The sequence below is a fragment of the Aythya ferina genome (assembly GCF_964211825.1).
Source record: "Aythya ferina genome assembly, chromosome: 1".
In the NCBI taxonomy this organism is placed as follows: domain Eukaryota; kingdom Metazoa; phylum Chordata; class Aves; order Anseriformes; family Anatidae; genus Aythya; species Aythya ferina.
This window is the reverse complement of record NC_140296.1, coordinates 157,774,492-157,789,009: the sequence shown is the minus strand read 5'-3', so window position 1 is coordinate 157,789,009 and position 14,518 is coordinate 157,774,492. Positions and strand designations below refer to the sequence as shown.

The window sequence follows — 14,518 nt, the reverse complement described above, 5'->3', positions numbered from 1 at the left end:
CTTTTAAGAGGATTGCGTAACTGCAATTCATTTTGGAGAGACAAGTGATGAATGAAACAAAAATAATGTTCTTGGAAAAAAATAAATTGATTTGTCTTCTTAGACTGTTACGCTCAAGTAGTAAGCTATTAAAGTAGTAATAGATAAATAGATAAATAATAGATAAATAGATAAATAGTAGTAAAATAGTAATACTAGTAAAATAAAATTTACTAGTATTAAGTAGTAAACTCTCAAGTTGCAAGCTATTCAGAATAATCTTAGCGTGACTGGTGTTTTAACTCTTAGGCATTTTGTAGATTACTGTATCAAAAGATTTAATAGTCTTCTAAATACTGCATGAAGGCTTGTACTGCTACTTAATTGCAATGATTTCTAAAATTCATAATTTTAAATATGATTACTGCTTGTATTCTAACATTTAATCTATAAATGAGGCAAAAAAGGCAACAATGATTGGCAACAAATTGGCAAAAAATTGGCAACACTGTACATTGCTTTTTTGTTTGAATGAGTTTTTTTGTTGTTGTTTTTCTTTAAACCCTATTTCTGTTAAATATTACTGTGAGTTTGATTTTCTTTTTTTTTCAGTCATGGAGAATCATCAGTACTGAAAGGTCATACAGCATCTGTTCGTAGTGTGAGCTTCTCGCATGATGGCCAATTCCTAGTTTCAGCTTCCAATGATAAATCGATAAAAATATGGAGTGTTCACCGTCAGCGACTTTTGTTTTCCTTATTCCAACACACTCATTGGGTTCGCTGTGCCAAGTAAGCTTTGTTTTTATTTTCTGTGAAGAGGGTGTTATGGTGGATTCCGTGTCCAGAACTCCTTGCAAAGAATTTTTATTTCGTAGAGCAGAACTAAAAGAAGAAAAATCTGTGAATAATAAAAGCTTCTCTGTCACTACTAATAAAATTTTAATAAACCAATCTCATATATACATGCACACAACATTTTGTATGTATATCCTAATCGAAGTCTGGATGCTTGTTTTGTGTTAATATGTGCACATATGAAATCTGTTACTGATTGTTATATATATATATATATATATATATATATATATATATATATTTTATTCTAAAGGACAGGTATATCTTTCCATATTTATTTTCTCTCCGTATCCTGTTCACTACCCTGATCCTGTATATTTTTGTGCTGTATTAACAACTTATTTTGCAGCATTCATTTATGTCTAATTTTATTATTCATAGTAGTGGTTTTCTCAGCTATTCTATGACCATTCTTGGTCATGAGTCAAAATGAGTTAAATGTACAGAATCGGAGAAGGTAAAAGAAAGTCTTTGTACTGAAAGTTCAGATTAGCACCCTGTTTAAAGGCAGAACACTTCAAGGACGAGAAAAGGTTTGAACTTCGCTGATTTGTTTCCATATTAATGGAAAATCTGCAGCTAAGAGAGGCCTGCTTTAAACACCTTGGTGAAGAAATTTAGTAGTAGTGAAGTGCTGAGCCCTCCAAAGTTCCAAAGTATCTAAAAAGTATCTTCCAAAGTATCTAATCTTGAGAAGAAACATAGAAGATCTAAAAATAGTGTTCAATATCAGTGTTCTTGAATGTTGCTGTGCAGTTGTGCAATATGAGAAATAATAAGTATTAGTGAAATTATAGGCAAATCATTTTTCTTGTTTAATAAGCTTAGTCTGCTAAATCTAGGAATAATCTTGAATATTTTCCTGACAGTTTGGAAGTCTAAAGAGAACTCGCAGGAGAATGTTTATGTAGGCTAAAATTGAATACAAGGCTATTCTGTGTCCTCTTTTTCTTGCCCATATTTTTCTGTGATGTTCTCCTGGGCATCTGAAATGCCAACCTATGGCTGCTTTTGCTGTTCACTTAGGGCCCTAGTTTTAATTGTTGATTGTGGAGGCGGGGGGCGGAAACACTGTAGAGAGAAACTTTTCAGTTTTTTGACTTCATGAGAAATTTAAATATCCTTTGAAAGTTATACATTTTAATTCTGGACTTTCTTGGTTCTGGTGCTTTGATACTAATGTCTATAATACTAAATGACTGATACAACTCAGAATAGCAATGTGTACATTTGCACATTCCAGATTTTCACCTGATGGAAGACTAATAGCATCTTGCAGTGAGGATAAATCTGTGAAGATCTGGGATACAACAAATAAAACATGTATTGATAGTTTCATAGATTATGGAGGGTAAGTGTTACTGTAAAAAAAGGAGAAATGTAAATGTGTAATTCTATTGAGATTAAATTGATGTTTCATTTTGTTAACATCTGTACGCTATATTTGAAAATAGATCAAAAATTCTTTTTCATTAAATGAAAATTTTCTATAAACTAAATTAATTAATTTTGCATTCTTCTAAGGAAGTTAACTAACTGCATTTACTCGTGTTTTCCTGTAGTCAGGAAATAACCCAGCAAGAAGTCAGATTGTTCCTAGGTTTTTAAATGTTTTCATATATATCTTCTACGTGGATAATGCTATTTAATATTGGATGCTTCAACAAGAATAACACTTCAAGAATTCTCTCCTTGTTGATGAAGACAGTATTCTGTTAGCTTCAGTGATCTGCCATATCTAAATAAAGAAAACACTTGCTTTTACTTATCAGCAGTTTTCTTAAACATCCTGGAACCATAATTTTATTTAACAAATGACTGAATATTAATCTTGTATATATGCTTTGCTAATTTTATGGCTACCATCTCTCTTTTTTTTTTTCTGAGCTAAGAGACTGTCATAGCTAGATTTTCTGGTTTTAGACAAACTTAATTTATTTGCTACTTGATTATACAGTCTCATTTATAATGAGACTTGTTTACTCATGCTTATTTCTGTTGTTAGAAATAACTTACTTGAGTTTTCATATACGTGGACAAGCTGGCTGCAACTCAATGTTAATATTACTATTAAAATACAAATATTTTTACCCAAACAAGTAATCGATCTGTTCTCGTGAATTATGTTTAGGTTTGCAAATTTTGCGGATTTCAACCCAAGTGGTACATGTATAGCTTCTGCAGGTTCTAACCATACGGTGAAACTCTGGGATATTCGAATGAACAAGCTGCTACAGCACTACAGAGGTAAAAGCAACATTGTTTTTTTGTTTTTTTGTTTTTTTTTTTAGAATGGGTCTCTTTACTACAAAATTCAATTTATTTTGGTTGTACTGGGGGAAGTAGAGAAACAGGTCATACTGAGTTTTTTTTGTAGGCCAGCAATGCTAAAAAATGCGTCATAAAATTAATCCTTATTATTTCTTTGCAATACTTTACTCAATTTTTAGAATAACATTAAACAAATAGATTGGAGCATCTCTTATATCCCCAGTGTTTTGTTTTGTCACTTAAATGGAATAGGTTGTTTTTTTGGCAAGTAGAAAAGAGCAAAATAATGAAGTGTGCATTTCCTATTGTATGTAGTTTTTGAATACTGTCTTCTGTAAATTAGTTCACAGAGCAGGGGTTAATTGTGTATCGTTCCATCCTTCTGGTAACTATCTCATCACCGCTTCTTCTGATGGTACTCTAAAGATTTTGGACCTCTTAGAAGGAAGACTTATTTACACGCTTCATGGACACAAGGTATTCACAATAAGCCTGTTAAAGTGGAGATCTTAATAGGTTATTCATTATCTTTTTAAAGGGAAAGTAACATTTATGAGGTCTTGTGTCTTGCAACTAGCAGATAAACTTCAGTGGACAGCAAAGTGTTGTGTTAATTTTCCTTGTAACAAGTGTGTAAAGCAACACATCAATTTCAGCAGCCACTGTGCAATCTGCCACTATTGCGTGCATGCTTAATGTTGAGTAATAGTTTGTGTTCTATATTAATAATTTATTTTGAAAATAGAGTTAATTATTTGGAATATAAGTCTTTTGTCTACTGAAAAACAGTGCTTCTAAGGGGGGAAGCTTATGGAAGAAATATTTTTGTGAAGAATGGCAGATGTTTTATTTCTTTCCTCCTTATGCAGAAGAAATCCTACTTGTGGTAACTTAAGCACATTCTCCTGAGTTTTGTAATATATATCTGATATTTTTGTTACTTTATTTCTGCTTAAAATCTATGGAAAGTGCCCATATTTTCCTAGTATTGATTGTAGTAATCATAATGAAGTATCTTACAAAGGTATGCAATGTTAATCCTTCAGTCAAGTTGCCTTGCAAAAATTTCACTAGCCAATTTGTTCCTTGTTCATTTTGAAATTAAAAAAAAATATTTCTATTAGAAAGTTTTTTTTTTTTTCTGTGCATTGAAATCATTGAAATGCCATGATTACAGTCATAGTATTTTATTCTACTATATATATATATATATATTTTTTTTTTTTCTTCTTTCAGGGTCCTGTTCTTTTTGTGGCTTTTTCAAAAGGTGGTGAAAAATTTGCCTCAGGTGGAGCAGATGGCCAGGTTTGTGGTATTGTCTGTTGAAATGAAACGTCTTCTCAATGTTTGTTATGGTGGATAGGAATTAATTACAGTATACTGATATTCTTTGCATTTTGTCTAATAGTGTGTTATCCTAAAGTTAAATTCAAGGTGGAAAATAGTTAAGATCAAGTTTTTAAATAATGTATTTACCACTTTTGATTGGATGTTATGAGGAGAGATACTAGGTACTTCTCTGTTATACTAATTATAGTAAGGAAATGGTTTGTAATAGAAATATTCCTAAGTGTTGCAATTCAGTGTCAAAAATAATTTTGTTGCAACTAGTATATTTTGTTGCAACTAGTATACACTAAGGTGTGCTGCTGAGAAAACTATGGGTAGAATTGGAGAAGAAAACGAATCTTTTATTACTTTTGCTGATTTGTATTGGCAATAAAACAAAGTATTGGATTTTGTACAAAGAAAAGTTGTTTGAATCTTTAAAGCAAAAATGTTCTCTTTAATTAAACAGAAAACCATACAATTAATCTTCATCTGCTGTAATCTATCTCATAATTACAGTAATGCTATCAAGCCTGGAATCATCTTCATGAGGTCTTTACATTCTCCAAAAGGAAAGAATTTGTGTTGCCTAGCAACTAGTGTTTCACAGTTTGAAATTTTCTTTAATATTTGTTGTCATTTTTGTTTTTTCCTATTTATAAAAACTTAAGAGCTGAATGTAAACACAGGAAGCCATACTTTAGAAATGAGGATCTTTTGAAGTGACCATAAACCATGTTTATATTCCAGTAAAATGATTTCTCTTGAATTTAAAATGTTTCAGGTAGTAACAGAGATGGTCTTGGTAAATAGTAAATGAATCTCAACTAACAATTTCAGTGTAATTAAAAAGAAAAGCACCTGTTCCTGGTTTTCAGTTGATGCTTCAGGTAGCAGTCTTTCTTGAAGTGAGTTTAAAGCACTCAGAGGAAATAATTTAAAGATGCTTTGTATCATAAAGAGCTAGTAAGAAGCAGTGCCAAGACTTGCAACTATTGGAAAAGTGAAATTGCCAGCATACCTCTGATACTAATTTTGCAAGTCAAAGGGGAAAGAAAAAAAGTATATTCCTTGAGCCATTAGTGCAATCTTTTGTTTTCCATATTGAAGGTTTCATGTGAGATTTTTTTATGTTCCAAAAGAAAACTTGGTTCTTAGGAAATTCTGAATTGATGACCTTATTTTCATGAGCTCTGTCTTTGAGCTTTGTGAGGATTAGTATATTATACTGAACCTGAGAGGAAGTGAAAAGCATATAAAATTACATGAGAGCAGATTAATCTGTTAAGATTAATAGATTTGGACTTGATGATCTTGAGGTCTCTTCCAACCTAGAAATTCTGTGAAATTCTGTGATACAATGCTAGAGGAGTCTTACTATTAAGCCTAACACAACCTCCAAAATGCTGGCATACTCTGGGAATGCCTGTTTTACTGCAAGGTTCTCTGAATCCAGAGCCCACCAGGTGGTATGTGTATTCAGTGCAGTAGTGCCATTGCCTTTCTCCTGCTCTGACTCCATGCTGTAGAGCCAGTAGCATGTGTAAGATGACTTCTGTTTCTCAGCAGTTTGGTATGGCTTTAAGTAGTTAATGATGTGGTGGCTTTTTACAGGTATTACTATGGAAAACCAACTTTGATTCATTTGATTATAAAGAAGTTCTTAAACACCACATTAGAAGAATACATACTGATGACCCTCCTCATCTTCTTGATATTTACCCAAGGTCACCTCATCTCCATGATGAAAAGCTTCAGTCAGTTGAGGTGAGTGAAATAAGTACTCTAATATAGGAAAGCAGAACCTTTTGTAAATACTGTCTGTCTATCATTTCTAGTAAAATGTAGTCTGTGTATGCCTGAAAACTTCTTGTTATTGTGTATGGTATATTGGAAGCAAACATAGCTTATGAATTCATGTTAAGGTTAGTTGAAAATACAAAAAAACAACCAACCAAACAAAAAAAAACACATGTAGGTGATAATCTGGTTTCTGCTGAAGTACAACGTCAAACTATCACTAAAAATATCTGTATATTCAGTGAGCTTTAGGATATTGCCAAAAACATCATCATATATACATTACATCATAGGTACAGCTAGCTTTTGCTTCATGACTGCCTACACTTTTATCTCTCTTTTGATGGAGGTGCCTCTATTGTCCAAGAGTTGTATCTAGTGTATAAATCCAGGAACTTTTAGTTTTCTGTCATTACTAATTGAGGTCTATAGAAATTCACCATTATCTGATTATCTGTTCTTTTTTTTTTTTTCGTCCTTTTTTCTTTTCTCCATATAAAATGGTGCTTTGGAATTTATTTCCTTCTTATAATTTTAACACACTTAGACTTGAGGAAGCTGAGAGGTGCATCTGTGCATGTGCATGCATTTGGCTTTCTCTATGGAATGAGCCTGAGTATGAAGACAGTAGTACTACACACTTGCAGAAAGTGTATGTATGCAATTTGCGTAGTACAAAGATTGAAAATACTTTGATAGAGGAGGTGAACCCCACTAGAATCAATCACTAGTATTCTCATGTATCTGGTTTGGTTATCAAGTTAGATGTAAAGCTTTCTGATTATGGTCAAAATAAGAGCAGGACAATTGCATGTAATGACAGCTTGCTAAATAAACTTCTCTGCCGTACAATGCCATATTCATTGTAAGGTCAATGAATGAAGTTAAGTGTAATTCCCATTGGTAGCAGCCTTCAGTATAGATAGTCAATGCTAGAACAAACTAAGACACAGCATTTACCATCAGGTTTAAACCACCCTTCCTGCATCAGAGGTTTACTTCAAGATATGTTCAAATTGCACACACAACATATGTTAAACAATCAGCTTATAGTTCCAGGATTTAGTGGAGTTCTTTTCAAGTCAAATTTTCCAGACTTCTGCTCAGATGCTTAGCACAGGTATAAGTATTTGCTAAAGCTGTCTTCCATGTTTTTACTCTGGAGATCTAGTCCAATCTCCCTGCTCAAGTAGGGCTCCCTAGAGCATGTTACCCAGGATTGCACCCAAACAGCTTTTGAGTATCTCCAGGGAAGAAGACTCCACAATCTCTCTGGGCAACTTGTGCCAGTGCTCCGTCACCCTTCCAGTAAAGAAGTTTTTTTTCTCATGTTCAGGCAGAATTTCCTGTATTTATGTTTGTGCCTGTTGCCTGTCATCCTATTAGTGGGCACCACTGAGAACGAAGTCTGTCCTCATCCTTTTGACACCCTCCCTTCAGAAACTTAAACACATAGATCAGATCCTCACTGAGCTTTTTCTTCTCCAGGCTGAACATGTTCAGCTCTCTCAGCCCTTTGCCATATGAGACATACTCCAGTCCCATCACCATTTTAGCAGCCCTTTGCTGGACTCTCTCCAGGAGATCCATGTCTCTCTTGTACTTTGAAGCCTGGAACTGGACAGAATACACTACAGGTGAGGCCTCACAAGGGCTGAGGAGAGTGGGGAGCAATATCTTGACCTGCTGGCAATGCTCTTCCTAAGACAGCCCTGGATACCATTGGCCTTCTTGGCCACAAGGGCACATTGCTGCTGATGATGAATGTCAAGAAATTTATAAGCTAGCTTTGACAGATTTTGTTTAATCTAATGTCTTCTTGGCTGTAACATTTGTAGCAGTTTGCAGACTTTTGGGTTAGCTGTTCCTCGGTAGTGAAAGGGCTTGATGGCCTTGTCATTTGTCTTAGCAAAGGTTTATACTCTCCTGATCTTGTCACAGTTCTCTTCTGGACCAGTTTAAGGTTTTTAAGAATAAGGTTGCTGTTTTCAGTGTTCTATATACATCACGTTATCAGTGACGTAAATCACTGTAAGATACCATTATCTTACTTTCACATAAATGAAGTATATTATGTTCTTTTAGACAGAACAGTTACCGTTTCAACAAAACTAATGCTACTGTAATGTACTATACTGTTACTATTGTAAATTGAGCAATTTAATAAAAGTAATAAAGATTAAAATCTCTTTTACAGCTTATTTTCAAAGTTAATATAATAATCCAATAGTTTAGAAAGCGTTAAAGTGAAGTTATCGGGTTTTGTTGCTCCATCTCTCTCTCTTTCTTTTTCTGCTCCTCCTGCCTGTACCGACAAAAACAAATTAAATTGTTTTGTTGTGGTGAAAAAGAATGGACCTTACCACCCGGGCAGAAACATAATTTATCAGGACAAAGCTAATATCAGATTACTACCAACACTAACATGCCTTAGTTGCTGTAGCTATGTTTGACATTTTTCAGTGTTCTGTCTTACTAAATATTGCCTCCTGTAACTGAAAAATGAAGCATTTCTAGAGCTGCTGTACTCTGGGGGAAGCAGGTGCCAGAATTGTCCATTTTTGCAGCTAGGACAAACACTTTTTTTTTCATTGTACCACCACCCTCATTGTTCTAGTTGCTCACCATGTTTCTAGGGTACAGGGGAGGGAGTAACAGAATCACAGACATGTCAACTTGGGGTAGATTCTGTAGGTTGTCTGTCTCGTTGCCAGTACAATAAGTCAGCCTCATTTTTGTGTAGTTAGGGAGCCCTGGGAAGGGATGGAGACCTCAGTCTCTGGGAGACCTGTTCCAGTACTGTGCAGCAACTGTAACGAAGCAGTTTTTCCTATTATCTGATCTGTGCCTCAGACAAAATGCAGAATTGCTTGTGTTATATTTGTTTTCTTGTTTTTCATGAGGAACAGGGGAAGATGATTGATCTTTACTAAACTGAAGTAACGGTATTTTTAAAGTCTTAGCAATATATCTTAAGTGTTACCGGCACACAGAGGAGACTTCAAATATGAGATACTTAGAAGAACAGATGACCTCTTAAGGTTTGCTACAAGCCACTACAAGTCATCTAGATGTTACGGTGTGTTAAAATGTATTGCCCTGAGTTATGCTGACCTGGTTAGGTTTAGTCACCTCTATAGCAAGAATGAAGATGGATAGCCTTATCCGAGGTAGCACAATACTAAAAATTCAACAGATGCAGAGAGAGAGAGAACTGAAGAGGAAAGTAATTTTGTAATTCTGTCCGCGCTTTTTGAATATATATATATATTTTTTAAACTGCTAGTGTTTCATGCCTCTCCAGGTTTCTTGCTACTTTCTGGTAGATGTTTCTTCTGCCTCTGCTTGCCTCAGTGTGGCAAGGGCCGTGCTATGTCAAAACCTGGTTTTGGGAAAGTGGTTAGTATGAAATGGAGCAGGCTTTGCTCAGATTTTTTTCAAATGGCTTCAGAAACTTTGACTGTTTTCACAAATCACCAATTGGGAAACGCTGCTCTGACCAAAACAGCTTGCACAAGAGCATGGAGAATTGTAGCAGCTGACTGGAATCACCTAGTATTTTGCCACTCAGAATAGTGACTAACATGTGGAGCTTGAGGGTATGTTCACCTTTTATCAGAACTCTTCCTTACTTACTCTTCAAAGTGATACACAGAGGCAATAATATTTATAAGTACCTTTTTTTTTCTTTCTTCTCTCGCTTTCTGCCAACTTTTTGAAGCACAGTTAACATTTACAAGAAATTCATTACTTGTATCTTCTCTTTAGACAGACAGTAGCCTGAATTTTAACACACAGTTTTTCATGTTCTTAGCTTATAAATCTTTACTGCTGTTCTCTACCTGCACTGCATCTGTGCAATTATTGATTATTCAAGGAAGTAGAAATTGATTCAACTGATGTTCTAGAATGTTTCATTTTTGTAAAGCTTGTAACCATTACAATTACTCAGATAATTTGGAAATGTAACTAAGTGACTTGTTCTCTGAAGGTGCCTACTATGGTCAATGGAGATGACTAGCTCAGATGACTAGCTCAAATACAGCAGTGTGTCTAAATTTAAACTGAGATGAATCCCAGTCGTTGTCTACTTTTGAGATTAGGAGCTGTTGAGGGTATTTGAAAATATATGTTAAATCAGGAGGGCAGTTATAGTGCAACATACTAAAAGAAATGCATTCCACTTGCTGACAGTTATATTTATCAATCTCCTGTGTTTGTAGATAATGTTGTTTGTGTACTAGACACCTCTTCAAATTGGGTGAACAGCCTGAAAATCTACTGTTAACTTAGTTTCATATTAAATTTTTCAATGTAATTTCAGTTGTAAATATTTTCCTAGATGTATGAAATCCAAATTTACACTAGGTGGCAGTAGAAATAAAAATATATGGCAGTTGCTTGTTTGGCTTGAGGATTCCAGTCTAGGAAAACAATCAAACAAACGCCATTGAATCAAATTCAAAGCTAAATTTTTACAGTTAGCTACATCACTTTTCTAGGAAATGTTTTACATGAGATATTTAAAACTTCCTCTTTTAATTTTATTAATTATCTTTTTTTTTTTTTTAATACAGCATCAGTGTCTTATGAAATTCATTCTAAAAATTTGAAGGGCTTTTTTATTGGCGATTATATTAAAATCAGCAGAGGAATATCTATAGAAGCATATTCATTTAATTGAAACACATGGCTAAGAATTAATGTACTTAGTTGAGCCTGCTTCTTTTGCTCCTCCCATAGGTCTTTGCTGTCCTAAGCACTGATCCTAATTCCTGTCTCTCTCTCTCTCTCTCTCTCTCTCTTTTTTTTTTTTTTTTTTTTTTTTTAAGAAGTGTGTTTTGGTTTTGCTCTGCTTCAGTCTTCAGAAATCTCTTATTTTTTTTACATGAAAGGTTCTGCATATGAATCTTACCTTCAAAAATGTTTTCCTGTACTGTGGATCAAAAAGTGGTAAATGCATCATCATATTGGAAGAAGATAATGAAAGTAATTATCTGTTAAACTAATACATAAGTGAAGTTTTGGAATTGTGGCTCTGAAGATATTTAATAGAAACCGGTTCTCTCTACCTTGTACTTTAGTGTTCTGGATTTCCCCTCGTGTTTTTAAAGTTAAATGTTTCCAAATATGCTGTGATTATTGGACAGCTAATCACATCACTTTCTCAAGAACTGTGTCCAGTCATTTGAAACTTTTAATGTTAAGCTTTGCTCCATTACCTCGTTAATTTTAAATTTGATATTAAACATGTTTTACAGGAAGAAAGGTTTTGCTGCAGCCTTCATAGGTTTTGTGCCTTTTTTCATACATGTACACTTTGCTATTCCTGACGTGTTGCTTAACAAGCTGATATATATTTAGCTCTCTTAATATAACTTCTGATAGTTCCTGCTCTCCTAGTCAGTGTCTGCAATTCATATCTCTGTCCCCTTATCTCAGATAAAGTCATAAGCAGAACTGTATGCAGAAGAGACTTTCATTCCAGCTCTAGGATGTGATACTTCCACTTAAAGAGTGTGTTTCCTTAACTTAATCATACAATGTATTTTTGTAGCAAACACATATCAGGAAAAGCATTTAATTGGTTCTGCAATAGCCTTGATGTATGGAACAAGGAAATAGCTCAAAGTAGATGTTTAAATAGCTGTTAATAATAATCATACAGTAGCTCCTCTGCATTAGAATATTGATATGGGGTAGGCACTACTGTGCTTGTTCTGCAGAGTCCTGCAGGTACATTGCCCTCTCTTCAGTGACCAAATAACACATCAGAAAAAAAAGGTTGGGCTCAGCTACCAATAGTATGATTGACACTCAGATCATGAATATTTACTATAGCACTGGCTGAAAATCAGACACAAATGACCCTAGTTATGCTGGACACTGAACTGAAGATTTAAGCTCTTAAGGACAGTATATTTGTTGTCCATTTGATCTAAATAGACAGAGTGCAGCAATGAGCTTGCGGGGAGTGAAACTGGACAGTCATGTTTTTGTAGAGGGGAAACTAAAGCAGTCCAGATAAAATGGTACAGCTTTCAGATAAATGGAAAACAATTACTAGACCATGTTACCTGACTGATTTTTCTTTTTCCCTTTCTTTCTTCCAAGAACATTTGGGGAAAAAAAAAAAAAAAAAAAGTATGAACTAGCACTTGATGCTATTGTCTAGAAATTAAGGAAGAATTTTAAGTTACCAGCTGTGATGGTCCTGGAGCAGGATTGACTGTCCTTACTGCCTCTGGTTAGCTCATTCTCAATTGATCCAATTGTAACTGAATTAAAAGACAGAATACCTACCAAAAAAAAAAAAAAAAAAAAAAGCTCTTGATTGTAGAATGGCTTGTCAAGACTGAATCCAAGAAAGAGCTAAGCAGTGCTAGTCAGCTAAGTGAGCTACATTAAAAGCAAAGTTAAGATGTCCCATTAATTAAGTCTTGGCATCCATCTCTGATTTACTAGTGCTGCAGAGGGTCATTTTCCACTTGATTGGCCAGGTAACATCTGTATTTAACCATCTCTGCTTTCTAGGTTGCTAGTAAATTTTGTGATCACCCTTTCCCTACTTCCCCTTTGCTGAGGAAGATCTTACTGTTGTGAACTTTCCTTCTATTGTTTGCTTCTTGTAACCTGAATTTATATATAAAAGTTGTGACAATCCAAACCAAACGTAATGAGAAGGCTTCAGGTAGTAGTAGGAAGATGCCGTTGCCTGCTTTCATTGGCTACTAATTCAACTTTTAACATCTCATTTTAGCTATTTACTTAACTAATGGATCTCTGACCTAAATGTCTATACATCAGTGTACCTAGATGACAGAACTCTAGCATCAAGTACTTTTGCTTCAGGAAATTCAACTGAAGCTGTTACTGAGTGAGCACCTCTGGTTTAACCAGATTTCTGACTGTCTTCAGGTGAGATGGTGGGCCCTTCTTGAAAAGGCAAAGCACAGCGATCCTTTTATCTAATGAACCTCCTGTTTTGGTGTAGGGTTTGTTTGTTTGTTTAAATCCATTTTAAAGTAAAATGGCTAGAATTAATGCCATCCTTGATAAAGCTGCTGAGTTGGAAAAGAGTGTGTTCATTTCTCTTTATTACACCAGACTCCTTGGTGATTTAAATATTGTCTAATCTTTCTTTGAAATTAGTCAGTGCCCTTTATTTCAGCCTTTACAAGCTAGACAAGCTTCCTCCTTTTACATAATCAGCTCAAATAGCCAAACATTTTGGGCTGTAAATCTCCATAACTGGCTGTGCTTGGCACAAAGCAAGATTTCTGGCAAATGAAATATTTGGCTTTTGTGCTTCCCTAAAATTCTTGTGTGGGTTCTCATTTTTCCAAGTTAAAAAAAAAAAAAAAAAAAAAAAACACTTATCCAGGGCAGGTGGGAGTATCCCATATTGGTATGATGCAGGTTTTTAGCCACATACCATTGAACTAGGAGGTTCTTTGAATCATGATATCATGAAGCTAGGTGGTCAGATCATGAATGTTGTACATATGCTATCAATGTGCATGGTGGAAGTCTCTGTTTTGGTGAAGTTGCAAAGATCTGAAGTAGATCTTGAGCCTCTGTATGGTTTACCTGAAGTGAAATAGGAGGAAATTGGTGTGAACCGAAGACAAACTAGAGCAGACAGTATGAGTGCTGCAAACATGTCACAGCTAGAGCTTGCTGTAGTTTCTTTATTTGTAGTTACAGAATACATAAACTAGCTCCATTTTAAACTAACATTTTTATTTCATTTTTACTGATTTATGATAAACTAAATTTCTTAATATTTAGGGTAAGAATCTTTGAGTTAGGTTTGGGTGACAGATATTTGTAAAGTATAAATGACACCTCTTATAAACATGTATCTGTATTCTCTTTCTGAGAATACATATGATTGCATTTTAGATTATTGTGAGGGTAGCATCCTTCCTTTATTTTTAAAGCCTGTTTTTAGCTTTTAGTGACGTCGCAGTGAAGCAAGTAAGCCTTTTAATTTCAGTCTTATTTCCCTTCTTGTACTGGTGCTGAAATAATGAGGATTGTAATTAATTTTCAACAGGTCAACCCTACCTTTGATGTGACTGACACACAAACTCCTGACCCACCTGTTGTAGAGATTACTTCTTCTCTAGCCTTCGGTACTCTGGTAAGGTGCCTTTTGAGAAAGAAGGAGTGTGAAGAAAGCTTAGCTAGTTTGGCTTACACTAAACTTGTTAATGACAATTTTTTTCTTTTTTTTGGTCTGCATGAATAAGATAGTTTTTAAAAAGTTGTCAATTGT

At 34.7% G+C, this 14,518-nt stretch overlaps 1 protein-coding gene across 5 annotated transcripts in view; it reads left to right on the top strand.

The window, feature by feature from the left end:
- POC1B (POC1 centriolar protein B) overlaps positions 1–14,518 on the top strand; it is a 49,787-nt gene that overhangs the window by 8,834 nt on the left and 26,435 nt on the right. For 4 of the 5 annotated variants that reach the window (XM_084527968.1, XM_084527967.1, XM_084527966.1 and 1 more), the window contains exons 4-10: positions 592–771; positions 2,081–2,188; positions 2,969–3,084; positions 3,452–3,585; positions 4,345–4,413; positions 6,052–6,204; positions 14,297–14,383. In XM_084527968.1, the coding sequence (XP_084384094.1) occupies positions 592–771; positions 2,081–2,188; positions 2,969–3,084; positions 3,452–3,585; positions 4,345–4,413; positions 6,052–6,204; positions 14,297–14,383 (847 nt within the window). The remainder of the gene's footprint in view (positions 1–591; positions 772–2,080; positions 2,189–2,968; positions 3,085–3,451; positions 3,586–4,344; positions 4,414–6,051; positions 6,205–14,296; positions 14,384–14,518) is intronic. The other variant, XM_084527964.1, reaches the window with a different exon arrangement.